Below are 22,476 nucleotides of genomic sequence, written 5' to 3'. Positions count from 1 at the left end.
CAGGTAATACAGGTGGTCGTAACTGGGTCGCGAATTTAATTTGATTCCAGGTATTAAAATCGTGATTTCACTGCCCATAGTTTGTTTTTTCAAAGAAGGTAGCTGGAGCTTTAATTAGTTCTTCATTCCAGTCCTATAAAAATTGAGACAGAGTTTCAAGCGTGTAATTTAACACTAGGTTTACGGAGCATTAAAAGCGCGTATTTTACATTACTTTATAAAAATAAGAATGTGTCTATCCCAGTTTTCATCCATTTTTTAAATAATATGTACCTAAGCAAATAAGTTTGCTGAGTAATTCCACGTACATAGATCTTCACAATATCTCAATAATCGTAAATTAACCCTTTGCACTCGGCGCTAGTTTCAATCTAAAACTAAATTTTTCTTCCGTCTTACAATATTTTCATTTTATTTATACGAAACTGATCTGATTTCTACGTATAATATTTAAATGTTTAGTAATCTATTAACACTCTGAACGCCCAACTAGAAACCCCAAAAATTCCATAAAATCAAAGTAAGTTATTTAATGAAATAAAAATTGCAGAAAATTAAATGTACGATACTGGGAGTAATCCTCCAACTTTCTTGCATGTTACAGATCCTAATTAAGTTTAGTACAATGAATATATCAACGTAAAAATTCACTTAAAAACCTGCACAAATAATTCCGTCACCCACATATGTATAATTTCTTTGAAATAATGCCACAACAATTTCTAGTGGTGCTTCAGAGTCACCGCTCGAGTGCAAAGGGTTAATAATATTAGAACGTCATTTCGACGGGTCCCGTAAACCTAGTGTTAAATGAACAAGTTTCGGTACGAAAGCGTCAGTTTGTGAAAATGGCACAAAAGATCATTTTGATCACCGGTGTATACAACCGATTACAGTTACGTCGAGTCCACCGATTCGACTGTTGCGCGTCGAAGAACAAAAGTAATACAGGTTTTCCCGTTAAACATAGCAATCGGACCGTTGACTAAACAGGGGAACGCGGTGGTTCGCGATTCGCTTTTCATTTTGTGCGCGGCCCACTTTCTCACCGTGAACCAGCGATGCAACGCACGCCCGGGATGCATTTCAAAGATGATGGAAATACCGACGATGAAAGTTTCCCAAGTCGTATATTTTTCCGTGCACGGTTCAATTAAACATTGAACGAGTCGTCCGCCAACAAGTTGAGAACCATCAAGCGGAGAAGTAGATAACTGAAACCAATGTGACACAACGGTCCTCGAGAGTATGCGTGCCATTTCCTCGAGATTATGCATCGGCGACACTTCCTGCGACGGTTTCCTTCGGGCAAACGTCATCCCGCGATTTCGCGGAACTTTGCTCGATTAAGCTCGATGGAATGTCAACGGTCTCGGTCGAATTGAAAAAATCTTTCCTTTGGAATGCCGAGACTCGCAATTAACGTGACGACTCTATCAGTAAGTGGCAATTGAACGTTGTGTTTCCTCAAACGCACTCGATGGATTGAACAAGCTGATTTATTATTGCGAAATGTTGTAGAAATTGTTACCAATGCAGTTTTCAAATGACACTGCACCGAATTCTCGATATATGTCAACAACGTCTTGGTAGCGTCATGTATCGTCCAGGAGACATAACCGAGGCCTCTCGTGCTTCGTGGCCCCTGACGAGGTATTCCCCGCGGTAGTGGGGATTATTCCGTGTCATCTATCACCCAGGTCTTCGCGACATATACAGAGAAATCACTGTATTCATCAAATTTAAGGACAACAATGTTTGTTTCGAAACACCGAACCTCCTTTTAGGAAAAAAGGAAATTAGGATGCATATTGCTTCGGAGTTACTGTGGCCAACACGTGTGCGCATCTCCTATTACACTTTTTGTTTAGCGTCGTTACCCTCTTAACCTATTCTCCGGTCTCAATCGAACGGTACCGTTCTGTAAGTCAATTATGCAACCCTATTTCCCGTGTGTCATTTAACGCTTCTGTTTCCCGCGCGCGCAACGGTAAAAGCGTTCGACCATTCTGGCAACGAATTCCATAAAAGCAGATCAAATTCTCTGCCCCGCCTCCTAATGGCAACTCGTTAATGCATTGCGCTTTTACGACTTCTCATCTCAATTTTCAAAAATGCCGCAGATAAGAGAACTCTAACAGTACCATTAAAATGGACGTTGGTAGGCTCGGACAGATTTATACGTCCACCGAGTCAGCAACCCTTGGACTGCGATGGGGTCCTGCCTGACCCAGTGGCCCGAAGACTTCGTCCAATCATTCAAGTTGGAACGATAAAAATAAATCGGGACAAATGATTTTAAAAGTACGTTTACAGAATAATGGTCTAAATGGTCCCAGGCATCGCCATCTGGGCAGCAGTCAAAAACCATTTGCTGTAAATTCATACAGGATTAGAAAACATGGTATTAGTACAGATATTTTCTATAAAAATGGCGAGGCAACAGTTCCAGAGGGTTTGAAGTGCGAGAAAATTCGTGAACAGAGAGATCCTATCGCATTGAAGATTAAATAAGGATCTAAATGGTCCCAGCCATCGCCATCTGGACAGTAGTTAAAAACCATTTTCTGTGGACTCGGGATACAAAGAAACACGGTATTAGTATGCATATTTTCTATAAAAATGGCGAGGCAACAGTTCCAGAGGGTTTGAAGTGCGAGAAAATTCGTGAAAAGAGAGATCCTATTGAAGATTAGAAAAGATTGATCGCACACATTCCAAGTTTAACACTAGGTTTACGGAGCACTAAAAGTGAATATTTTGCATCGCTTCATAAAAATAACAGGAACGTGCTACCCAAAATTTTAGCAATATTTTTAAAGGAATATATACCCAAAGAAATAAATTTTCTAAATAATTTCTCATCTACAGTAACGAGCAAAACTGAGTCTACACTATTTGAAGCAACATAACTTTTTACAAATTAGATCAAATGACTTGAATGTTATGGAGAAGTTAGAAGCATTAGTTTATTAGACGAGGTGTAAAAAATTTTTGAAAAAAGTTCGAATTGGTCGCAATCCCAAAAGAAATAGTAAAAGTGGAACAATTGCCATTTTTCACGATTTTCGTCTTAAAATCGCACTTTTAATCGTTTATAACTCGTAAACGAGTTAACCGATATCGGTGAAATTTTCATCATGGATATAATTTATTCGAGCGAATCAAATACATTCTTTGAATTTTCAATACAGGCTCAGATAAAAAAGCTGAAAAAGCCAACTTTCACTATTTCTTTCACGATTCCGACCAATTCAAATTTTTCTAAAAAATTTTGTACACCTCGTCTAATAAACTAATCCTAACTTCTCAATAACATTCAAGTCATTTGATCTAATTTTTAAAAAGTTACGTTCAAACAGTGTGGACTCAGTTTTGCTCGTTACTGTATGTATCCTTACAATCTTAATATTTTTCAATTAAAAATATTAAAACCGGTCATTTCGACGGGTCCCGTAAACCTAGTGTTAAGCAAAATTTGAAGGCAGGGAGTAAAATGAGGGTGTTTCAGCAGGTCCCTGTCGCCTCAGAGAATTGTAGTGACCGGGACTCGCAGCTGGAAGCTGTTGCTGGCTGGGAAAAGGGTTAAGGGACAGTGTTCGCCTCGGCTGGACCCACCGAGGGATCAACAAATCTATTTTTCGCGAGAGCTGTATTGGTTCGACACATGGTCCGCAAGGAACGGAAAGCCGAGTCGACGCGACGGAGGTGCACGAAGGAGGCCGAGCGTGTTCGGAAGCAGCCGAGGCCATCTGTTACGCTCGGTTCCCACGCTTCCGCCGTCGCCTTTCCCCGCCTTTGGACCAGTCTTCGTCGCGTCCTTTTCTTGCTCCCACCTTGCCCCCACCCCCGGACCGCCGACGGTTTATTTTATATACCCGGCGAACGCCTTTAAAACCGCGAGAGAGAATCCGCCGTTTCTGTTACGAGAGAGGGTTAAACTTTTGCTCCATTATCGCGGGAGATTCTTGCCCCCCGGGGGCAATTTCGCCCCTCCCCACCCCCCACCACTTCTGTTCGGAGTCCTCGACGCGTTAAGTAAAAGTTACGAGCGGTCGCGTTCGTTGGAAATCGGGTCCGGCCAAAGTGGTCGTCTCTTTCGGACCCGCTTCCTTTGCCCGCCGCGACAACGCTAACGAGAACAAGTGTCTCGCGGTTATGCGTGTACCCGCGTCTCGCCGCAACGTACCACTTTAACCCGCTACCTGCCCGCCAAGAATTTCAATAAATCCCGCACTTTATATCGATCTTCAGACTCCTCGGACGTGCGTATCTCTATAGAACGCGATCGACTCGCCGAGAGCCGGTCTCTAGCTTTCTCCCGTTTGTTCATCAACCGTTCCTAATATTTCAAACTGGTACTCGTACGAGGTGCTCGATCATGCGCGTACAGCGTTCCCCAGAAAAAAGATATCAATGACGTCCGAGAAATATGTCCTCGAGGAAGAGGAACGTTTTCATCGAAACATTTGTTCCGGCAAATCGGACATTAACGCACGCGAAACTTAGAAGTAGTGTAAGTCAGGGGGTGGGATGCACAGGGTGGCCAAAAGTCAGACTATTTAAAATTTGTTTCTGAAAGAGTAAATGCGAATTTGAAAAAAAAAATTCATTCCACTTTTAACAGTTTGATCGCCAAACTAGAAACCTCAAAAATTCCATAAAATCAAAGCACGTTATTTAACACTAGGTTTACGGAGCACTAAAAGTGACTATTTTGCAGTACTGTGTAAAAATGACAAGAACCTGCTACCCACATTTTTAGCAATTTTTTTACAATACTGTATACCCAAAGAAATAGATTTGCTAAATAATTTCTCACGTATGCATCGTTGGAATCTTAATAATTTTAAATTAAAAACATTAGAACCCGTCATTTTGACGGTTTCCGTGAATCTAGTGTTAACCAGTTAGCTGTTGCGACCTCTTTGAAAAATGTGTACCTAAGTTGCGTCGCAAAAATTAACCGCTGTTTGAATTATAGCTGTTTCGACGAGTATACTCGTCATGACACAAAATATTGCCATTTCTTCATGACGAGTATACTCGTCAAACACAGTTAACTGGTTAATGAGATCAAAATTGGAAAAAATTAAATGTATGATATTGAGTAGTCCTCCAGCAGTCTTGCATTTTACAGATCATAATTGAATTTGGTGCAATGAATATATTAACGTAAAAATTCATTTTAAAAACAGGACAAATAATTCCGTCTCCCACATATGGGTGACATGGCAGTCAACGTGTTAAAATGATCCAGTGACTTTTGGGCCACCCTGTATGAGGCTTGTCCAAGTCTCTTATACAGTCGTGTTATATGGGAACCGTGTTGCGATTGTTGCAATTTTTTTCACCGTGTTATAAGAGGGATCCTTTGCTCTTGGAGACAGGAGAAAATTTCTAATCGACGCAGCTTGTCATTCCGAATAATAATCGATTGACGGCACAATTTCTAATCGACGTAACCTGTCGCTCCGAAAAGGCTCATTTCGAGATCTTCCGTCCCACCCTGTACAGGGTGTATAAAAATTACATGTCACGACCACCATACCGTGATTCTACACCTCTAGATCGGTCGAAATCTGTGAAAAAAATGCACCGCAAAATTCACCTTGACCTTGGAAATCAAGGTCAAAGTGTCGAAAAATTTTCTTTCATTGCGTCGTACAGTACTCATCACTCAAATTTTTCGATACTTCGACCTCCAGTTCCGAGGCCAAAATGAATTTTACGTGTGTAGAATTCGGAGGTGTAGAATCACGCTATGATGGTCGTGACGTATAATTTTTATACACCCTGTACATGCGCTTTCGACGAAAGGAGATCGTTTTTCCATCGGAAGAAAACTATCCGCGGGAACACGCCATCTTCCTTTCTAATGTGCGACCGGTATTTCACTGTGACTCGCTACTGTCTACACGCACACAATCATTAACTCTGTGTACGGGGGCTGTATCCCCTTTAATTGTTGTTTTGAAAACCGGCCGGTCACTGTCGGAAACTCGAACTTTCGTGTTGGGGCACGTGCCCCGCCAACGGTCCGGCAGTCCCGCCATTGTCATCTTCCCGGAGGCTGGTGTTTACACAAACGCCTCCCCTCCCCTCCCCTCCCGACAAACTTCCCGCAGGAGTTGACATTGCCTACCACCGGCCTTCTGTCTCTACCCCCTCGGTTTTTCAGCGGGTTCGCATAAAGGGAGTCGTTAACGCGGCGCACGTGTGTTGACAACGCCGAGAGGGGAAGGGTGGGGAAGGGAATGGAGGGGAGGGGAGGGGAGACGATTAAGCCGACCGCAAAAATAGATGAACTCGATTCCCGAAACATTAGGGGGACCGAAAAGTAACCAAAATTCTTGTTTGCTGGCGAAAAACATGTATTTATTAAAGAAATCGTAAATGCTAATCAACGAAATAATTTCCATCATTTTCCAACGCTTTTTGCCAGCGTAAAGGCAATTGTTCGATTCCCTTTTTTAGAAAAGTCCTTCGATTTTTCATTGAAAAATTTTTCCAAGTGCGTTTTCACTTCTCCAACATTGGTAAATTTTTTACCTCTTAATTAAGTTCCAACCTAAGCTCCCTTATTTTTTCCTGTGTTATTGGCAAATTTTCGTGCGCAAATGGTACGCCGCAATTTGGACGAAATCGGATTCAAAATCGAAGAACTTTCGATAGAAATGAGGTAGAGCGATGAAATTTTCTTAAAATTAAAGCTGAAACTATGTAGAATATGGGAAAAATAGGGAGATTATGGTGCGAACGCTTTTGAACCTTGAGAAAATTCGTTAAACTTGCACAATTTCAAGAAAATTGTGGTTTTTCCAATACAGCAAATAAAATTAAATTCCAATACGACAAATGAAATTGACAACCAAGCTTGAACGTAATAACAAAACTTCCGCGTTTGCGGGACCGTGTCTCGACACAAACTAACTGTGAATCAGCTGATCGAAGAAATTTTGATTACTTTTCGGTCCCCCTAATACTTGGTCGATAAGGCAGGGTGTTCCCCGTGACAATGTCGAGTGGTGGCCCCCCTTATATTAGCCCCCATGAATAAATTCGATTCACCTCGGCACGCTGAAGCACGCGACCGGGGGGTGTGCCATCGTTGACAGCAAAAAACGCTGGAACCCCTGCAATTTTGAATTTCCGGCCTTGGAACTATAATACGTCATCACTTGAGAGTGCGACGGAGTTGAAGTTGCATTTCTCGGTAATGCAAAGGACGCGTGCTGATGTTTTGTTTACCCACACCGGCACGTCTCGGATACCTGAACTTTGCACCGGGAATAATTCAAGATGGCGGTCGTAAATTATTTCTCCAGAGAAACAGGGTGGCGCACGAGGATATCTCAAAAAATTGAAAAAAATTAAATGTATGATATTGAGTTGTCCTCCAAATTTCTTGCATTTTACAGATCCTAATCAAATTTGGAACAACGAATATATTAACGTAAAAATTCATTTTGAAACCCGGACAAATAATTCCGTCAGCCACATATGGGTGACATGGCAGTCAACGTGTTAAGGAGCGATTTTTCAAAAATTTAGACGAATATTTACCAAGCCGAATGTGTTTTTAAAAGTTGTTAAATTTGGAAATATACTTAAAAAATAGTAAGAAAAGCTATTAAATAAGCAAAAAGTATGGTACATTATGCACCGTTAGAAAAGATTACTTGTTAATATTCTGCACCCCAAATATCGCTTCGATATCTTTAATAGTTTAGAAATTTCGCGTTTCAGACCAGTGTGGGCCGCCGTGACCTCGCTTGAACTTGTCCGCGGGCCCTTCGGAACATCCGGGGCCCGTCTGCAAACCATGGCGGAGTGACTTTTTGCCGCGGCAGCTTTTTTCCGAGCAAGAGATGCATGAAAAGGAGCCGGCCGTGTTACGCAACACGGAGCGGATTAATTTGTGCAAGCTGCGGGCCAGACGTCCGACTGCAAAACAACAGTGTCGAGCAAAGAATTCCTCGAAAGTGCACGGTGATGCAATGGGTACAAAGGATGCGCGTTGCGCTAGGTGGACAAAGAAACCGTTTAGTCGCGGAACACATTGTTTGCGTACGGTTGCCGAAGAGAAGCGTAACGGACCCCCGCCCCACGGTTCGACATTCAAGATTTATAGAATGTTTTGTGCTGCCAGTCACGAGAGCGCTCATGGTTCGATAGCCCCGCGTATTTACCTCGATAAGAGGCAATATGGGGAATGGTACTCTCGACAAGGGAGATCGGTGCCAACAACGCAGCCGGGTCGCGATAGACTCTCGTGAATGGTCTTGTTGTAAACGATATCGAAACGTAACCCCTCCCCTCCCCACCCCTCTCCGCGACCGTTTCCGTTTTGTCCAATAATAGATTTCCCCCATTCTGCGGTTTCCCCTTATTCGCATGAAGATTATGTTACACGGCTCCGCGAAGGGACGTTGCCGAGCCGATCCAACAACCAACGGAATTGCGGCGACAACCGAACACGATTCTTTTTCCAACTCGATTTCCAACCGGGAGGGAATTTCCAATTCGATTTCCAACCGGGAGGGAATTTCTAATTCGATTTCCAACCGGGGGCAATTTTCAATTCGATTTCCAATTGGGAGGGAATTTTCAATTGGGACGGAATTTCCAATTCGATTTCCAATTGGGAGGGAATTTCCAATTCGATTCCCAACCGGGAGGGAATTTCCAATTGGGGGGGAATTTTCAATTGGGAGGGAATTTCCAATTCGATTTCCAACCGGGAGGGAATTTCTAATTCGATTTCCAACCGGGGGCAATTTTCAATTCGATTTCCAATTGGGAGGGAATTTTCAATTGGGAGGGAATTTCCAATTCGATTTCCAATTGGGAGGGAATTTCCAATTCGATTCCCAACCGGGAGGGAATTTCCAATTGGGGGGGAATTTTCAATTGGGAGGGAATTTCCAATTCGATTTCCAATTGGGAGGGAATTTCCAATTCGATTCCCAACCGGGAGGGAATTTCCAATTGGAGGGGAATTTCCAATTGGGAGGGAATTTCCAATTGGGGGGGAATTTCCAATTGGGAGGGAATTTCCAATTGGGGGGGAATTTCCAATTCGTGTTCCAAATGGGGAGGGAATTTTCAATTCGATTTCCAATTGGGAGGGAATTTCCAATTCGATTTTCAAATGGGGAGGGAATTTTCAATTCGATTTCCAACCGGGGGAATTTTCAATTCGATTTCCAATTGGGAGGGAATTTCCAATTCGATTTCCAACCGGGGGGAATTTCCAATTCGATTTCCAACCGGGGGGAATTTCCAATTCGATTTCCAATCGGGAGGGAATTTCCATTTCGATTCCCAACCGGGAGGCAATTTCCAATTGGGAGGGAATTTCTAATTCGATTTCCAATCGGGGGGAATTTTCAATTCGATTTCCAACCGGGAGGAATTTTCAATTCGATTTCCAATTGGGAGGGAATTTTCAATTCGATTTCCAATTAGGAATTTTCAATTCGATTTCCAATTGGGAGGGAATTTTCTATTCGATTTCCAATTGGGAGGGAATTTCCAATTCGATTTCCAACCGGGGGAAATTTTCAACCCGATTTCCAACCGGGAGGGAATTTCCAATTCGATTTCCAACCAGGGGAGAATTTCGAACTTTATTTCCACCGGGGGTGGGGGGGGGGGGGGGGGAATTTCCAATTCGATTTCCAACCGGGAGGGAATTTTCAATTCGATCGTAGAATTTTACAATTTTCATTCCGTAAGGTTACCACCGAGGTATTTCTTTTTCAACGGAAAAATCGGCAATGTGAAAGTAAACAACCGCGTGGGAAGACCAGGGGTGGGGAGGAGGCATGTTCAGCAACGTAAATACACACGGAGAGAGAGAGACGCGCGCGGAACCGAAACGACGATTAACCGTAGCCGGTTCAAGCGTATAGCAACAGACCGTTATCTGAAACACGCACCACGATAAACTCGAAACTCCGATCCAGTATATTCGTGGAATGCTCGGCGTGCACATTGAGATGCCGAACGCCGGATCGTTTGCATACTGACCGAGGCCAGGACGCACAAATAATTCTTGAAAAACGTTGTCAAACCTCAGCGTTCTCCAGTCGTACGACACGTTATATTCGAATTTTACGGTCGAACGAGAATACAGGGAACCGTGTCTAACACGTCTAAAAACTTTTAACCTGTGACTTCTGGAGCACGAGTTTACCCATTCAGACTATAACCGAACGGGGTCATACACGACCTTGCTAAAATCTCTGTAGTTTGCAAGAAGAGACTAGGAACAGTTACGACAACTGTCCACCCCACTCCGAGCACTCAAATGTCAACAATTTTCATTTTGGAGTGGGGGGCAGTTAGTATGACAGATCGTGAAGGTCAGGTATCGTCTTCCGAAAAATACATTGAGGCATTTTTCTATTGCAAACTTGAATTTTCTTTACGGGCAAAAAGTATACATTAACACGTTAAGTGCCACAAATCAATCCCAGAGATTCTCACAAAATCAGTGTAATTTAATTAACGAAACCGAAACTAGAAATTTAAAATGTATTATAGGGGATGTTGTCTCTTAATCCTTCTGAATTCTAAAGATCCTAATAAAATTCCATTCATCTGGATATGTCACAACAACAATGAATTTCTAAACCTAGTCAAAAATCACTGTCAGTCATATGTGACTGACGTGGCAGTCAACGTGTTAATGTTTATTTTTCTGATCAATTTAGCGTATATTTACAATTCTCTTTATCAGGCCGGACCAAAAATTGTTGTAGACTACAGTGTAGTCTACACGGATGGTATACAATTACATGTACAGGGTGTCCCAGGGTCCCAGGATCGGTGGTAGAACCGAGAAGGGGGTAGTTTTGATAAATAATAAAATATTTTCAATTTCGGGCTTCGTTCTCGAGAAAGTCGACTTTCAATATTCAGCGAATCCTATAACGCGTCTGATCATGACCAACCGATTCTACTTCCTGCATATACCAAAGCCCGAGGGGTCTTTAAACTCGATTTTCTCGAAAACGGAGCCTCAAACGAAAAAATGTTATTCCACATTTTCGATTCGTTTTTCCCGTGTAGAGTCACCCCCTTCTTGGTTGTATCACCGATGCGGGGACCCCCAAAATATAGATATAAATGTGTATTATCCCTAACCCCTCCTCCCAAAAATTCCGAAATTTGTCCTCGGCCACCCCGGTCCTTTAAAAGGCAATTTCGAGCAAAGCACTAAGTTGCAAAACCTAATCAAAAAACCGTAGTTCTCTCCGCCCAGACCAAAGGACACCCGGAATCCGCGGTTGAAGGCGAATAGCTCGTTACGTGTGGTTAATATGTTAAAAAAAAAAACCAAAAAAAAAGAAAGTTGTCTAACCTCGTCGGTAATAATCGGCGTCTTGTCCATGGTGTCGTTGATCGGGCTGGGTGGCGACGTGGGGCTAGCACTGGGGCTCACATGGAACCCCTTGGACTCCTTGGTAGGCCTCTGTGGGGACACCCTCGCGGGGAAGCTCAAGGTTTTCGTCCACTGCGACAGACCACGCACCATCTTGTCTTCGTTAAATTTTCACCGGACAAACAACAAATTGTACGCGGTTGTAAAAAAAAAAAGAAAAAAGCGGAATGAACGGGGGACAGTTTCAACGAGGAGGGGAGGTGTGGGGTGACACACTCGCGACAGTTCAAAGAGACCGATGTACCGCCGACGATATCAGCATTTGTTTTTACTGTCGAATTCACTTGTCCGTTGATAACGAACGGTTTAATTCGCACGAAATGTTAACCGGGACCCGGCGCGTATATATCCGTGTCGTGACACACGCGTGAAAACCGTCGGGAGGAACGCGCGCTGACGAAACGCACGCCACCGAGTTTGCTGACAGACTGCCTCGTAGTCCGGTCGGTCGCAGTCCTCTCCGCGGAGCGGTCGCGTCATGCCCGCTGGACCAAGCGCGCTGATTGGCCGAGCCCGATGGAAGGCGACAGGAGGCGACAAGGACAGACGCACGAGGGAAATGGCCAACAGGGTGGGAACCAGAGGAAGAGAGACCGAGGGAACGGCGAATCAACGAGACAGACGGAGACGGCGATACTAGTTCCAGAGAAGATACGATGCGGTAGGGTCCATCTTCTTGTTGCTCTTTCGACTCTCTTCCTGCGAGCGAACCAAGGGAAGAGAGATCATTGGGAACGTCGGAGGGAAGAGGACAGAGGGCAGATGGTGAATGAAGGAACGTGTGAAAGAGATTATCGGAGTACAAGTACACACACTCACTCGGCTGACTTTGCCTGCCGAAGTTTAGGAAACGTTTCCACAAACGGATTAAAACGGCCGAATATGTGTTTACCTCGAGATACGGAATTGGGGAATATACACTAACGAGCAAACTATTTGAAGCAACATAACTTTTTCAAAATTAGATCAAATGACTTGAATTTTATTGAGAAGTTAGAAGGATTAGTTTATCAGACGAGGTGTAAACAATTTGAATTGGTCGGAATCGCAAAAGAAATAGTAAAAGTTGGTTTTCTCAGCTGTTTTATGTGAGCCTGTATTGAAAATTTAAAGAATGTATTTGATTCGCTCGAATAAATTATATCCATGTTGAAAATTTTATAATTCTAACTTCTAACTTCTCGAGAACATTCAAGTCATTTGATCTAATTTTTAAAAACTTGTGCTGTTTCAAATAGTGTGTGATCAGTTTTGCTCCTTACTGTATACGCTATTGATGCAAATGGGTTAAGCTAAAACCAATACGCAGGTGCCCTTATTGTACGAGTCAATTGCACCGTTCTCATATGTATAACACGGAAAAAAAATATATAGAAGGGAAATATTCGTAAGAAACGTTTCGTTTCGGAGTTCAAATGGCTTCGAGTGCAAAGGGTTAACATCGCCAACACCGTAATTGAACTGTTTAACACTTTGATCGGCAAACTAGAAACCCCAAAAATTCCATAAAATCAAATACAAGTTATTTAACCCCTTAACTTGTACGCTCGAGTTAATTCGAGCGCGCCAAACAGGCCAAACTGTGCACACTCGAGATAATTCGAGCGGCGTTGTATTTCATGCTGCTATAATTTTTCACACTCCAATATAATCGAGAATTCAAAAAATAACAATGTGAAAGCAAAGAAAAGAAAAATCGTTTTATTGATATATATCATTTCCATGGGATTGTAAGCTATAACACTTATTTATTCAAGAATAAAATACAGCCTTTTTCCGTGGAACAAAAGCGCAGTATATCAAAAATTGATTTTTTTTGGCCGGTTTTAAAAAAAAAAAACTGTGCGTTAAGGGGTTAACTTGGAAAACGTGCTGCTCAGATCATAATAAACATGTCGCTGCTAATGCTGTTCACTGCCATGTCACCATTCAGCATATATAATCGAGAATTGAAAATAACAATGTGAAAGAAAAGAAAAAGAAAATCGTTTTATTGATATTTATCATTTACATGGGATTGTAAGCTATAACACTTATTTATTCAAGAATAAAATATACCCTTTTTCCATGGAACAAAAGCGCAGTATATCTATATCAAAACCCTTTAGTTCGAGTACACTTTTATCGTGTTCAATTACATAATTTGTTAAAGCAACGTCAGCCAGAAAGCTATACTTAATAGTGAACAAGTTGAACAGTGCTTCGCAATCAGAAAAAATATTCAACATCTTTTTGTTTCAACAAAAATCTATATCAAAAAGCGCAGTATATCAAAAATTGATTTTTTTGGCCGGTTTTTTTTCAAAAAAACTGTGCGTTAAGGGGTTAATGAAATAAAAATTGAAAAAAATTACATATATCATACCGAGTAGTCCTCCAACTTTCTTGCATGTTAATGAATACAACGTAAAAAATCATTTTAAAATCTGCACGAATAATTCCGTCACCCACATATGGGAATGCATATGGCGTTCGACGTGTTAAAAGACTCCTGCGCCAGAGTACAGACGAAAGAGGGGGGTAATCTTCGAGGACACGGGTCCCGTTATTAATTGGCTCTCCTAATTTCTCTCCAGGTTCTCCTAATTTTTGTTAATGCCTGGGGTCGGTCTCTCGGCGGGGGATCTAGGCTGTTAATCAAGACGATCGTCGGGCGAGTCTGCGCAGGTAGCGGAAGCGGTCGCGTATCAAAGCCGGCCGTGTACTTTTACTGGCACCCTTTCGGGGACAAAGAATTTGACCGGTCGACGGGGACGCGTGATCGGCAAAGAGACACGCTCGTGTTGCCAACTGCACGGATCGGCGGAGGAGAGGGGAACGACATTGTACAGGCTCGGGCTGGCTCGGCATGTTCCTTACATTCAGCCGTGTTCAGCTGTACGTACCAGGACAGGATCTAGCCAGCTGCGGCCTTCTTCGACCTTCCCCCCACCAGCCACCGATCGAGCCTTCTGGCCAGCTACGGCGAACCGGTATCGGCGTTCTAACGAGGAACATCCGCGGAGTCTCCGCCTTCGATCTTCGTGAGACAGTATCGCAGAAGATGCTCGGAAACGAGAAGCCTTACGAAGAAACAAAAACACGGCGGTGTCCCTTGACGACTTTCAAATGATAGTATTATACACCTTTCTTCCGCTGGAACCGGGCGCAGCAAACAAGTAAAACGGAGGAGGAGGGATAGGTGCGGGACAATCGCAGGTGCGCCTTTATAATGCGCGCGCGTTATGTTCGGTAACTTCTGGGCCACCGCGAAAATTGGATTCCCGAATTACGTCTGCGAGTAGAAGCTGTGGGTGTCGCGTCGATCCCGGAATTGGAAAAATCGGATCGCGACTAGGTACAGTGACTCCGAAAAATATTCGGTCACTAGGTATAACTAACTTTATGATTGAATAATTCGTTTGTCGATAAAGCAATCGCCCTGGAAATTGTTTCTAGCAATGAAACATTTATTAAGGATGATAAACATATATAATTTATTTGCAAAATTACAAGCTGTCGCGCATCGAAACTCGTATTCTCTCCTATGCGACCCATTTTGAACGAATTCGCGTTTACCACTGACAGTAGTGACGTGGCATGGACATCTAATGGTCCACGAGATCCTGTTTGTAAACAAACGTTTTCCAGAGACTGCCAGAGAAATGTAATTCGTGTCCGAATATTTTTGTGAGCCAGAAACGGTACATTATTTCTTTTACTAATTTTTATTATGGAATTTATGTATATTCTTCAAATAAATTATTTACGTTTATCAACATTAATAGATCTTTTATTGCCAGAAACAATTCCCGGGACGATTGCTTTATTAACAAAGAAATGATCAAGTCGTAAAGTTAGTTATAGCTGGTGTCCGAATATTTTTGGGAGTCACTGTAGGTCGTCGGCGAATGAATGTGGAGTCAAACTCCGGAGAACATGTATCTTTATTTTGCTAGATGCAACACTTGGCTTGATGTTGGGAGTTCGGTGTTTGAAACAGTTCTGGTCTTGTTATAATCGCATAGAAATAAAGTTCGAAGGTAGGTGTTGTCTTAGGAAATTGTCTATGATTGGTTGAAGGGTGTGTTTTGGAAGGTGTTAGAAGTCGTGGAAAATTAGGAAGAGTAAGAGTAGAGAGGTACGTTTGGTTACAGGCGGCTACGGTTATAAAACTATAAATCTAGGTACTCCAACGGTTTACAATTCTGCATATGTTCGGTCGTTTACGGTCATTATGCCGCGGATAGTTAGTCGAGTTGTCCTTGACGGTCGTGCAGTTGTCCCTTCGCAGAGGGTTTTTACAAAGGAACAGAATCTATTGCAGTCGTCCCAGAAGATCTCGAAGATCAGGTTCGACGTAAGGTCAGCAATCGATATAGGTTTGGTATTGCTCAACCATAGTATTTACCACACGAGTCTCTGTCCGGTAATGTGCTCTTTATCACTGATACCGTCGATCTTCTCGAATTCCTGACGGATTAGTCACTGGTTGAACCTGGGGAGGGACAACCGCAGCTCGAACGGTCACGGTTTCGGATTCACGGGTGACTTTACCCTTTGGAAGCCGTGCGGATGGTTATTCAGAAGGCGAAGCCCTTCCGCGGGGCCATTTGAATGTTTAATTCGTCAAAGCCCGCATGGCCTGGAATTCGTGCCATCTGTCCTCGTTTCGATTCTTCCGATGTTGAAACTACCCCCATCCCCCGGCATTGTCTGTCGCCCTCCTGCCGTGTCTGCTCTAAATTTCATCGGCACGTTCGGGGGCAGGTTTCGCCGAATTAGGAACCGCCCCTTCGAATTTGCCGACGCGTTAATTAGCTTGACATATGTTCCTGCGAATATTCCGGGTCGCGTCGCGCCAACCCTCTTGCAAATGCAGCGCGCTCGAGGAACAATGAAATCCGCCGAAGGACCGTAACGGTTATCGGGACGATTGGTGTTATTACATGCTACGTCAAGGATACCTAGAGACCGGCGCTGCAATGGCCGTCGATTTAAAAGCGTCGACCATTTAGGAATCGTGAATCGCATTGTTCGCCATCCCCAGGTAACAATGTGCGGTATACCTGTGCTTATTGTTCTACGGGACTCGGAATGAAATAAAGCGACCAGCCAACCAACCGGCCGACGGCTGCGACAATTTCATATTTGCGAACACGCGCCGGCACGTTTCTTTTTTTTTCTTGTTTCGTTTGAACATCACCGTAACAGGTGCGACCGTCAGGTTGTCGTATTAATTTTCTCGCGTACGTACCACGGACTGCAATTTCACAGGCTTGATATTCAGGATCGCGCACCTTTTCGACCCTTTTTATTCGACCGGCAGGTGCGTGTCTCCCCCCCCCCCCCACCCCGAGCCCTATAGATCCAAATCTTTTCCCCTCCGGCTAAACTCCTCGCCATCTTTTCCTTTGAAGTCGCCCCATCATTTTGCCGGCGGATTCGTTGTTGGTGCATATCGATACACAATATTTATCAATGTTCCCCGCAAGAAAAAAATCTAGGGATGTTAACCCTTTGCACTCGGCGCTATTTTCATTGTAAAACTAGATTTTTCTTCCGTCTTGGAATATTTTCATTTTATTCGTACGAAACTGATCCGATGTCCACATATAATATTTAAATGTTTAGTAATCTATTGAATACAAATCTTGTAGTGTAACAAATATTTTGCAATATTTTTTCTAATTTCTTTGAAATAATGCCACAAGAATTTCTAGTGGTGCTTCAGAGTCACCACTCGAGTGCAAAGGGTTAAATCTGGACTTCCTGCTGGCCAGCAAATGGTGTCACCGCGTGTTATCCATCGATTTCGGAATATTTCATTAAGTGTACTTCTCACCCTTCGAGCATAGTGTGTTGGACGTCCATCGTGCTGATACCACATTGTCTGACGGACGCTTAATGGCACGTTTTCTAATCAATTCGGCAACGTATTTCTTAAGAACGTATCATATTTTTGACCGGTAAAAGTGCCGTCAACGAAATAAGGCCCAATTATCTGTTGCCCTATGATTACACACCACGCGTTAATGGACCAGCGTCTTTGACGATCAATTTCTCGTAGCCAGTGAGGATTTTGTGCCGATCAATAGCCTCATATTCGTCTACATTGTTTAATAAATTGTAAATAACCTTGCGACTACGATTCAACAGTTTCGCAATTTTACTGGTAGAACGATTTTCTTTACGTAAATTGTGTATTGTTAACCCTTTGCACTCGGCACTATTTTCAATGTAAAATTAAATTTTTTTTCCGCCTTACAATATTTTCAATTTATCCAAACGAAACTGATCCGATTTCTACATATAGTATTTGAATGTTTAGTAATCTATTGAATACAAATCTTGTAATGTAACAAATATTTTGCAATATTTTTTCTAATTTCTTTGAAATAATCCCACAAGAATTTCTAGTGGTGCTTCAGAGTCACCACTCGAGTGCAAAGGGTTAATATTTCAGGACCAGTCAATCTTTTACCGCGAGCCATTGTTGACAATTTCACAATATTTTAACACCGGAACAATCTTAACTACTCGCCGATGTGAACAGATTGGCGCCTCGACGCTGACGGAAAATACACAATTTTGACTTTGTGCTATCATATTGACGCAGCAGTCAGCACTACTGTTCACGTTTTCGGCTTAAAGTTCAAAATATAAACAGAAAACGAGTGTTTACCCTGAACAGATACAACATATTGCTAACCGAACAGTGACGTATAATACGGGAACTGTTGTTATCCGATTGTATTCGCGAGAATGAACAGAATTCGATAATGTGCTATCTTTTTGTCGCGGAGTGTAGATGCTAGATGCTTGGCACATTCAAAGGACTCCTTTTAACTCGCTTCGGAGATAGTTGGTTCACGGTAGCCTGCGCCGCTTTCGAAGTAAAACACGCCGAGAGCGCATCGCTTCGAGAAAATGTAGAATGGTAGCCGCCGACGTGCTCCGGCCGTAGCTAAGGACGCCAATTTATCCGCGAAAGAGGACAGGTAATTGCAGAGTCGTGCTCAATCCTTGCTCTGGCATAATTCAGCCCGCTTCTGCGATAGAGTATCGCACACGCTAATGTAATTGGTGCGTAACGTTTCTCGTGTTAAGGGATACGGATCTCCTTAATAACCGGTCTCTCCGATTTCCAAACACGTCCCTTACAGCCACGACTTATCGGTGCCGTATGTCCCAGCACGTCGCACCCCTAATTGGAAACAGAGCTTCGGGTGCGGGCCGCCCTCTCATCGAAGCTCCCCTAAGCGCTCGAATTGCTCGGCAACCATGACCTCGACGGTGGAGACACGGAAAATGATCGAACGTCCGATAACTCACGCCTCCGGATTGGCGACAGGGAGCCGCCCTACCAGCGAAATAACATTTGCTCGGCGTGGCTCTTCAAGGTGGACGTTCCCGAGGCTTCTCCCAGGATGTCCGGCCATCTCGACGAATATCCTCCGATCCGTCGGACATGTTTTCTCCGCGCGGCACACAGTGGGCAATTTGGACAAAATCGGATTCAAAATCAAGGAACTTTCGATAGGAATGAGGTAGAGCGATGAAATTTTTTTTTAAATGAAAGCTGCAACTTTGTAGAATATGGGAAACATAGGGAGATTGTGGTACGAACGCTTTTTAACCTCGAGAAAATTCGTTAAACTTGCACAATTTCAAGAAAATTATGGTTTTTCCAATACCACGCGCGGAAAAATTTTTTTTTTAATATGCTATACACCATTTCCCACAGATTTTTTCACGCTGATTTCAAATCTGGTCTCAAAATTTGTCTACGACCTCAGGATTTTGCAAAAAATAGATTTTTGTGACAAAAACTAATGAAGTCATTTTTTCGTTCAAATGATTGGATGGTAATAATCTTTCTATTTTTCCCATATTCTACAAAGTTGCAGTCCTATTCCTATCGAAAGTTCCTTGATTTTGAATCCGATTTTGTCCAAATTGCCCTCTGTGCGGCGCACAGTGGGCCAAAAGCGCCAAAACGTGGCCAAAATAGGAAGGAGTACTTCAATTTTGTTCAAAATTGATACTCATAGGTTTCTCGGGTCGCTGATTATAAATCTGATGTCAAAATTACAAAACAAAAAGAAAATGGTGGATTCAAAATGGCGGATGCGTAACCAAAAAAATTATTGGACTTTCTTAAAAATTGGTATTCCCATATTTTTCGGGCCGACGAATATGAATCTGATGTCAAAATTATTAAAAAAACAAAATGTCGGATTCAATATCGCGGATGCGTAACCAAAAAAATTATTGGACTTTCTCGAAAATTAGTATTCCCATATTTTTCGGGCCGACGAATATGAATCTGATGTCAAAATTATTAAAAAAACAAAATGGCGGATTCAATATCGCGGATGCGTAAAAAAAATTATTGGACTTTCCTGAAAATTAGTATTCCCATATTTTTCGGGTCGGCGAATATGAATCTGACGTCAAAATTACAAAAAACAGAAATAAATTTTTTTTTAAACAATAAAAAAATTATTGTTAAAAAAGAAATTGTTGTATCAGAAAACTCTATAAGTGGAACCATACAATGCTTATTTAACAAATTTTATTATAACTTCTTCTCGAGAAAACATGCTTGTAACTGGTACCATGACTACCTCTGCGTCACAAAAATGGATCGCATTACGAAAGGGGCAGGTTTTGGCAGCTACTTTTTCAAAATAATGTTAAATAATAGTATCTACTACAAGACTCGACAAGAATCTCCGTGGAATATTGTGGAATATACAACTTTTAGTATACATTTGTAAAATCTGTGCACCAAGTTTTATCGTTCACTTCATACATTCCAAACATTAATTAATATAAATCCAATGTTATTATTACGTATAGTATTTGCTTCCAGGAACAGCATCCATCTTACACGCACAAAAAAAATTCAATTTCCGTAAAATTGTAAGCTGGACAGCTTTTTTTTCACAACGTAGTTCACTGCACGAAAACTGCGAGACGTCTGTATGGGATATTTGTACTCCCACCATTTAGCAGGTATAGGTAGTAAGACCTTTTTACCTTCGGCTTCTTATACGGTCATTACCTGAGAATCCAATACGGCAAGGGCCATACCCCTAACGTGAAATTCATTTTTTGCATTTTCGCCACGTTTTGGCGCTTTTGGTCCACTGTGCGGCGCGCGCGATACGGGCACGCGTTCACCGTTTTAGTCCAGTTTTGCATCCGGCACAGGTAGCACACCGGGGAAAGGTCGGCCGACCGACCTGAATAAGTTGATGGTTACGCAATAATTCTGCGGCACCGGCACCGCTTTTTTACGTTGCAAGGCTGCGGCAGCCGACGAGAATAGGCTCGAACGCAATTGGAACGGAGTTAAGCGAAAGAATGAACGCTTTTATTCCAGGTCCCGGATACCGGTTTGCGTAGACACTACCGATATTCCGGTTTGTCTTCGCTGTTTGTTTAGTGTAATCACTATATGGACGCGTAAACCGATAACCCTGAGTTTCAATAATTACAGGTCCCGATCATCGGCCTCGAAATTATACGGCGCACACGTGGCCAGCAAATGGCCACTTCGAAAAGCAGGAACGCTCTGGGATGGGTCACGTTTCGATCGTTCGGGAACAGTTCCCCAAATTGTCTCCCGGTGGTGCCGCCCTTTTTCGATCGAAATCAAGCATTTGCTCGGAGGCTACAGTGGCGGCGGAATGTATGTTGACACCTTTTTTTAAGCGGAATAACATTTTTAAGATTGGTCCAAATGACTTGAATCTTTTCTGGATGTTAGACCGTCTAGTTTGCTAGAGAACGAGTAGACAAAAATATTTCTTCTGATTACAATTGGTTCGAATGATAAAACAAATGGAAAAATGATGATTTTTCGACCCTTTTATCTGAGCCTATAACGACAATTTAAAAAATACGTTTTGTGGATTTCAATGAGCTACAAACGTTTCAAGATGAGAGTTTAAGGGTGAAAGTCGAATTTCGGCCTTATGTGATCATCTTGAAACGTTTGTAGCTCATTGGAACATTGACCGATTTTTATGAAATTTTCAGTATGCATATATGTTATCGAAATCTACAATACGCATTTTTTTAAATTATCGTTATAGGCTCAGATAAACAAGTTGAAAATTTTTCATCATTCCAACCAATTGCAATTGAAAAAAATGTTTGCTTAGTCATTCTGTAGCAAACTAGTTGGTCTAACATCTAGAAAAGATTTAAATCATTTGGACCAATTTTAAAAAAGTTATTCCGCTTGAAAAGGTGACAACATATTTTCCGCCGCGGGTGTACCACGGGGAAATGCAGTGTACGAAGGGGAATCGATGAATTCCGAGCTGGATCGATAGTTGACGCGCCGGAGAGAGATGCGATGCGCTCTGCAGGGAACAAAGAAGGATTTTTGGAGGCGCCGTCGGTGCGAGGAGCACCTGGAAAGGCGACGGGAGGGACCAGCATTCGGAGGATAGGCCGACCCGTAATATTGGGAAGCCTGCAGCTGTCACAGCAGCTGCAACCCTCTTCCCTTGCTCACAATCTGACCGTCAGCTTTTCTACCTCCTCCTCTTCCTCCTCCTCCGCCTCTGCCACCTTCTTCACCCAACAACAACGGCACCTCGTTCTCATGCTCCAACTTCTGTTTCGCGTTCCTCAGCATCCACCGCCTCGAAACGATTTGGGGAAAAACCACCCTCGAACACGATGATCTTTTGCCATGTTTCTGGTAGCTTCATAATTCCGCGCTGATCCAAAAACTGATCCAAGTGCGACTTCAGACCATCATCATTAGTGAAAGTTTTACCATTCAAAGAGTTTTGTAAACTTCGGAATAAATGATAATCTGATGGTGCAATGTCAGGGCTATAGGGTGGATGTGACATCGCTTCCCAACCAAGGTCCAATAACTTTTCACGTGTTGCCAAAGATGTGTGCGGCCTAGCGTTATCATGGTGGAACACGATTCCTTTGCGATTTGCCAATTCTGCACGTTTTTCTTTGATCGCTATGTCCAGTTTTGATAGTTGTCGACAATAAACATCTGAATC

General features: G+C 42.7%; 1 protein-coding gene across 3 annotated transcripts in view; it reads right to left on the bottom strand.

Moving 5' to 3' along the window:
- Positions 1 to 22,476, bottom strand: part of Traf4 (TNF receptor associated factor 4) — a 55,392-nt gene that overhangs the window by 17,501 nt on the left and 15,415 nt on the right. The window contains exon 3 of one of the 3 annotated variants that reach the window (XM_076797551.1): positions 11,372 to 11,524. The exons of 1 other annotated variant lie outside the window; for it this stretch is intronic. In XM_076797551.1, the coding sequence (XP_076653666.1) occupies positions 11,372 to 11,401 (30 nt within the window). In that variant the 5' untranslated portion in view covers positions 11,402 to 11,524. Of the gene's footprint in view, positions 1 to 11,371; positions 11,603 to 22,476 lie in introns of those variants that run through there. One more of the 3 variants, XM_076797550.1, reaches the window with a different exon arrangement.

Source organism: Halictus rubicundus, chromosome 12 (assembly GCF_050948215.1).
Source record: "Halictus rubicundus isolate RS-2024b chromosome 12, iyHalRubi1_principal, whole genome shotgun sequence".
Taxonomy (NCBI): domain Eukaryota; kingdom Metazoa; phylum Arthropoda; class Insecta; order Hymenoptera; family Halictidae; genus Halictus; species Halictus rubicundus.
The sequence above is the reverse complement of the archived record's forward strand: the minus strand, read 5'-3'. Positions and strand labels throughout refer to the sequence as shown.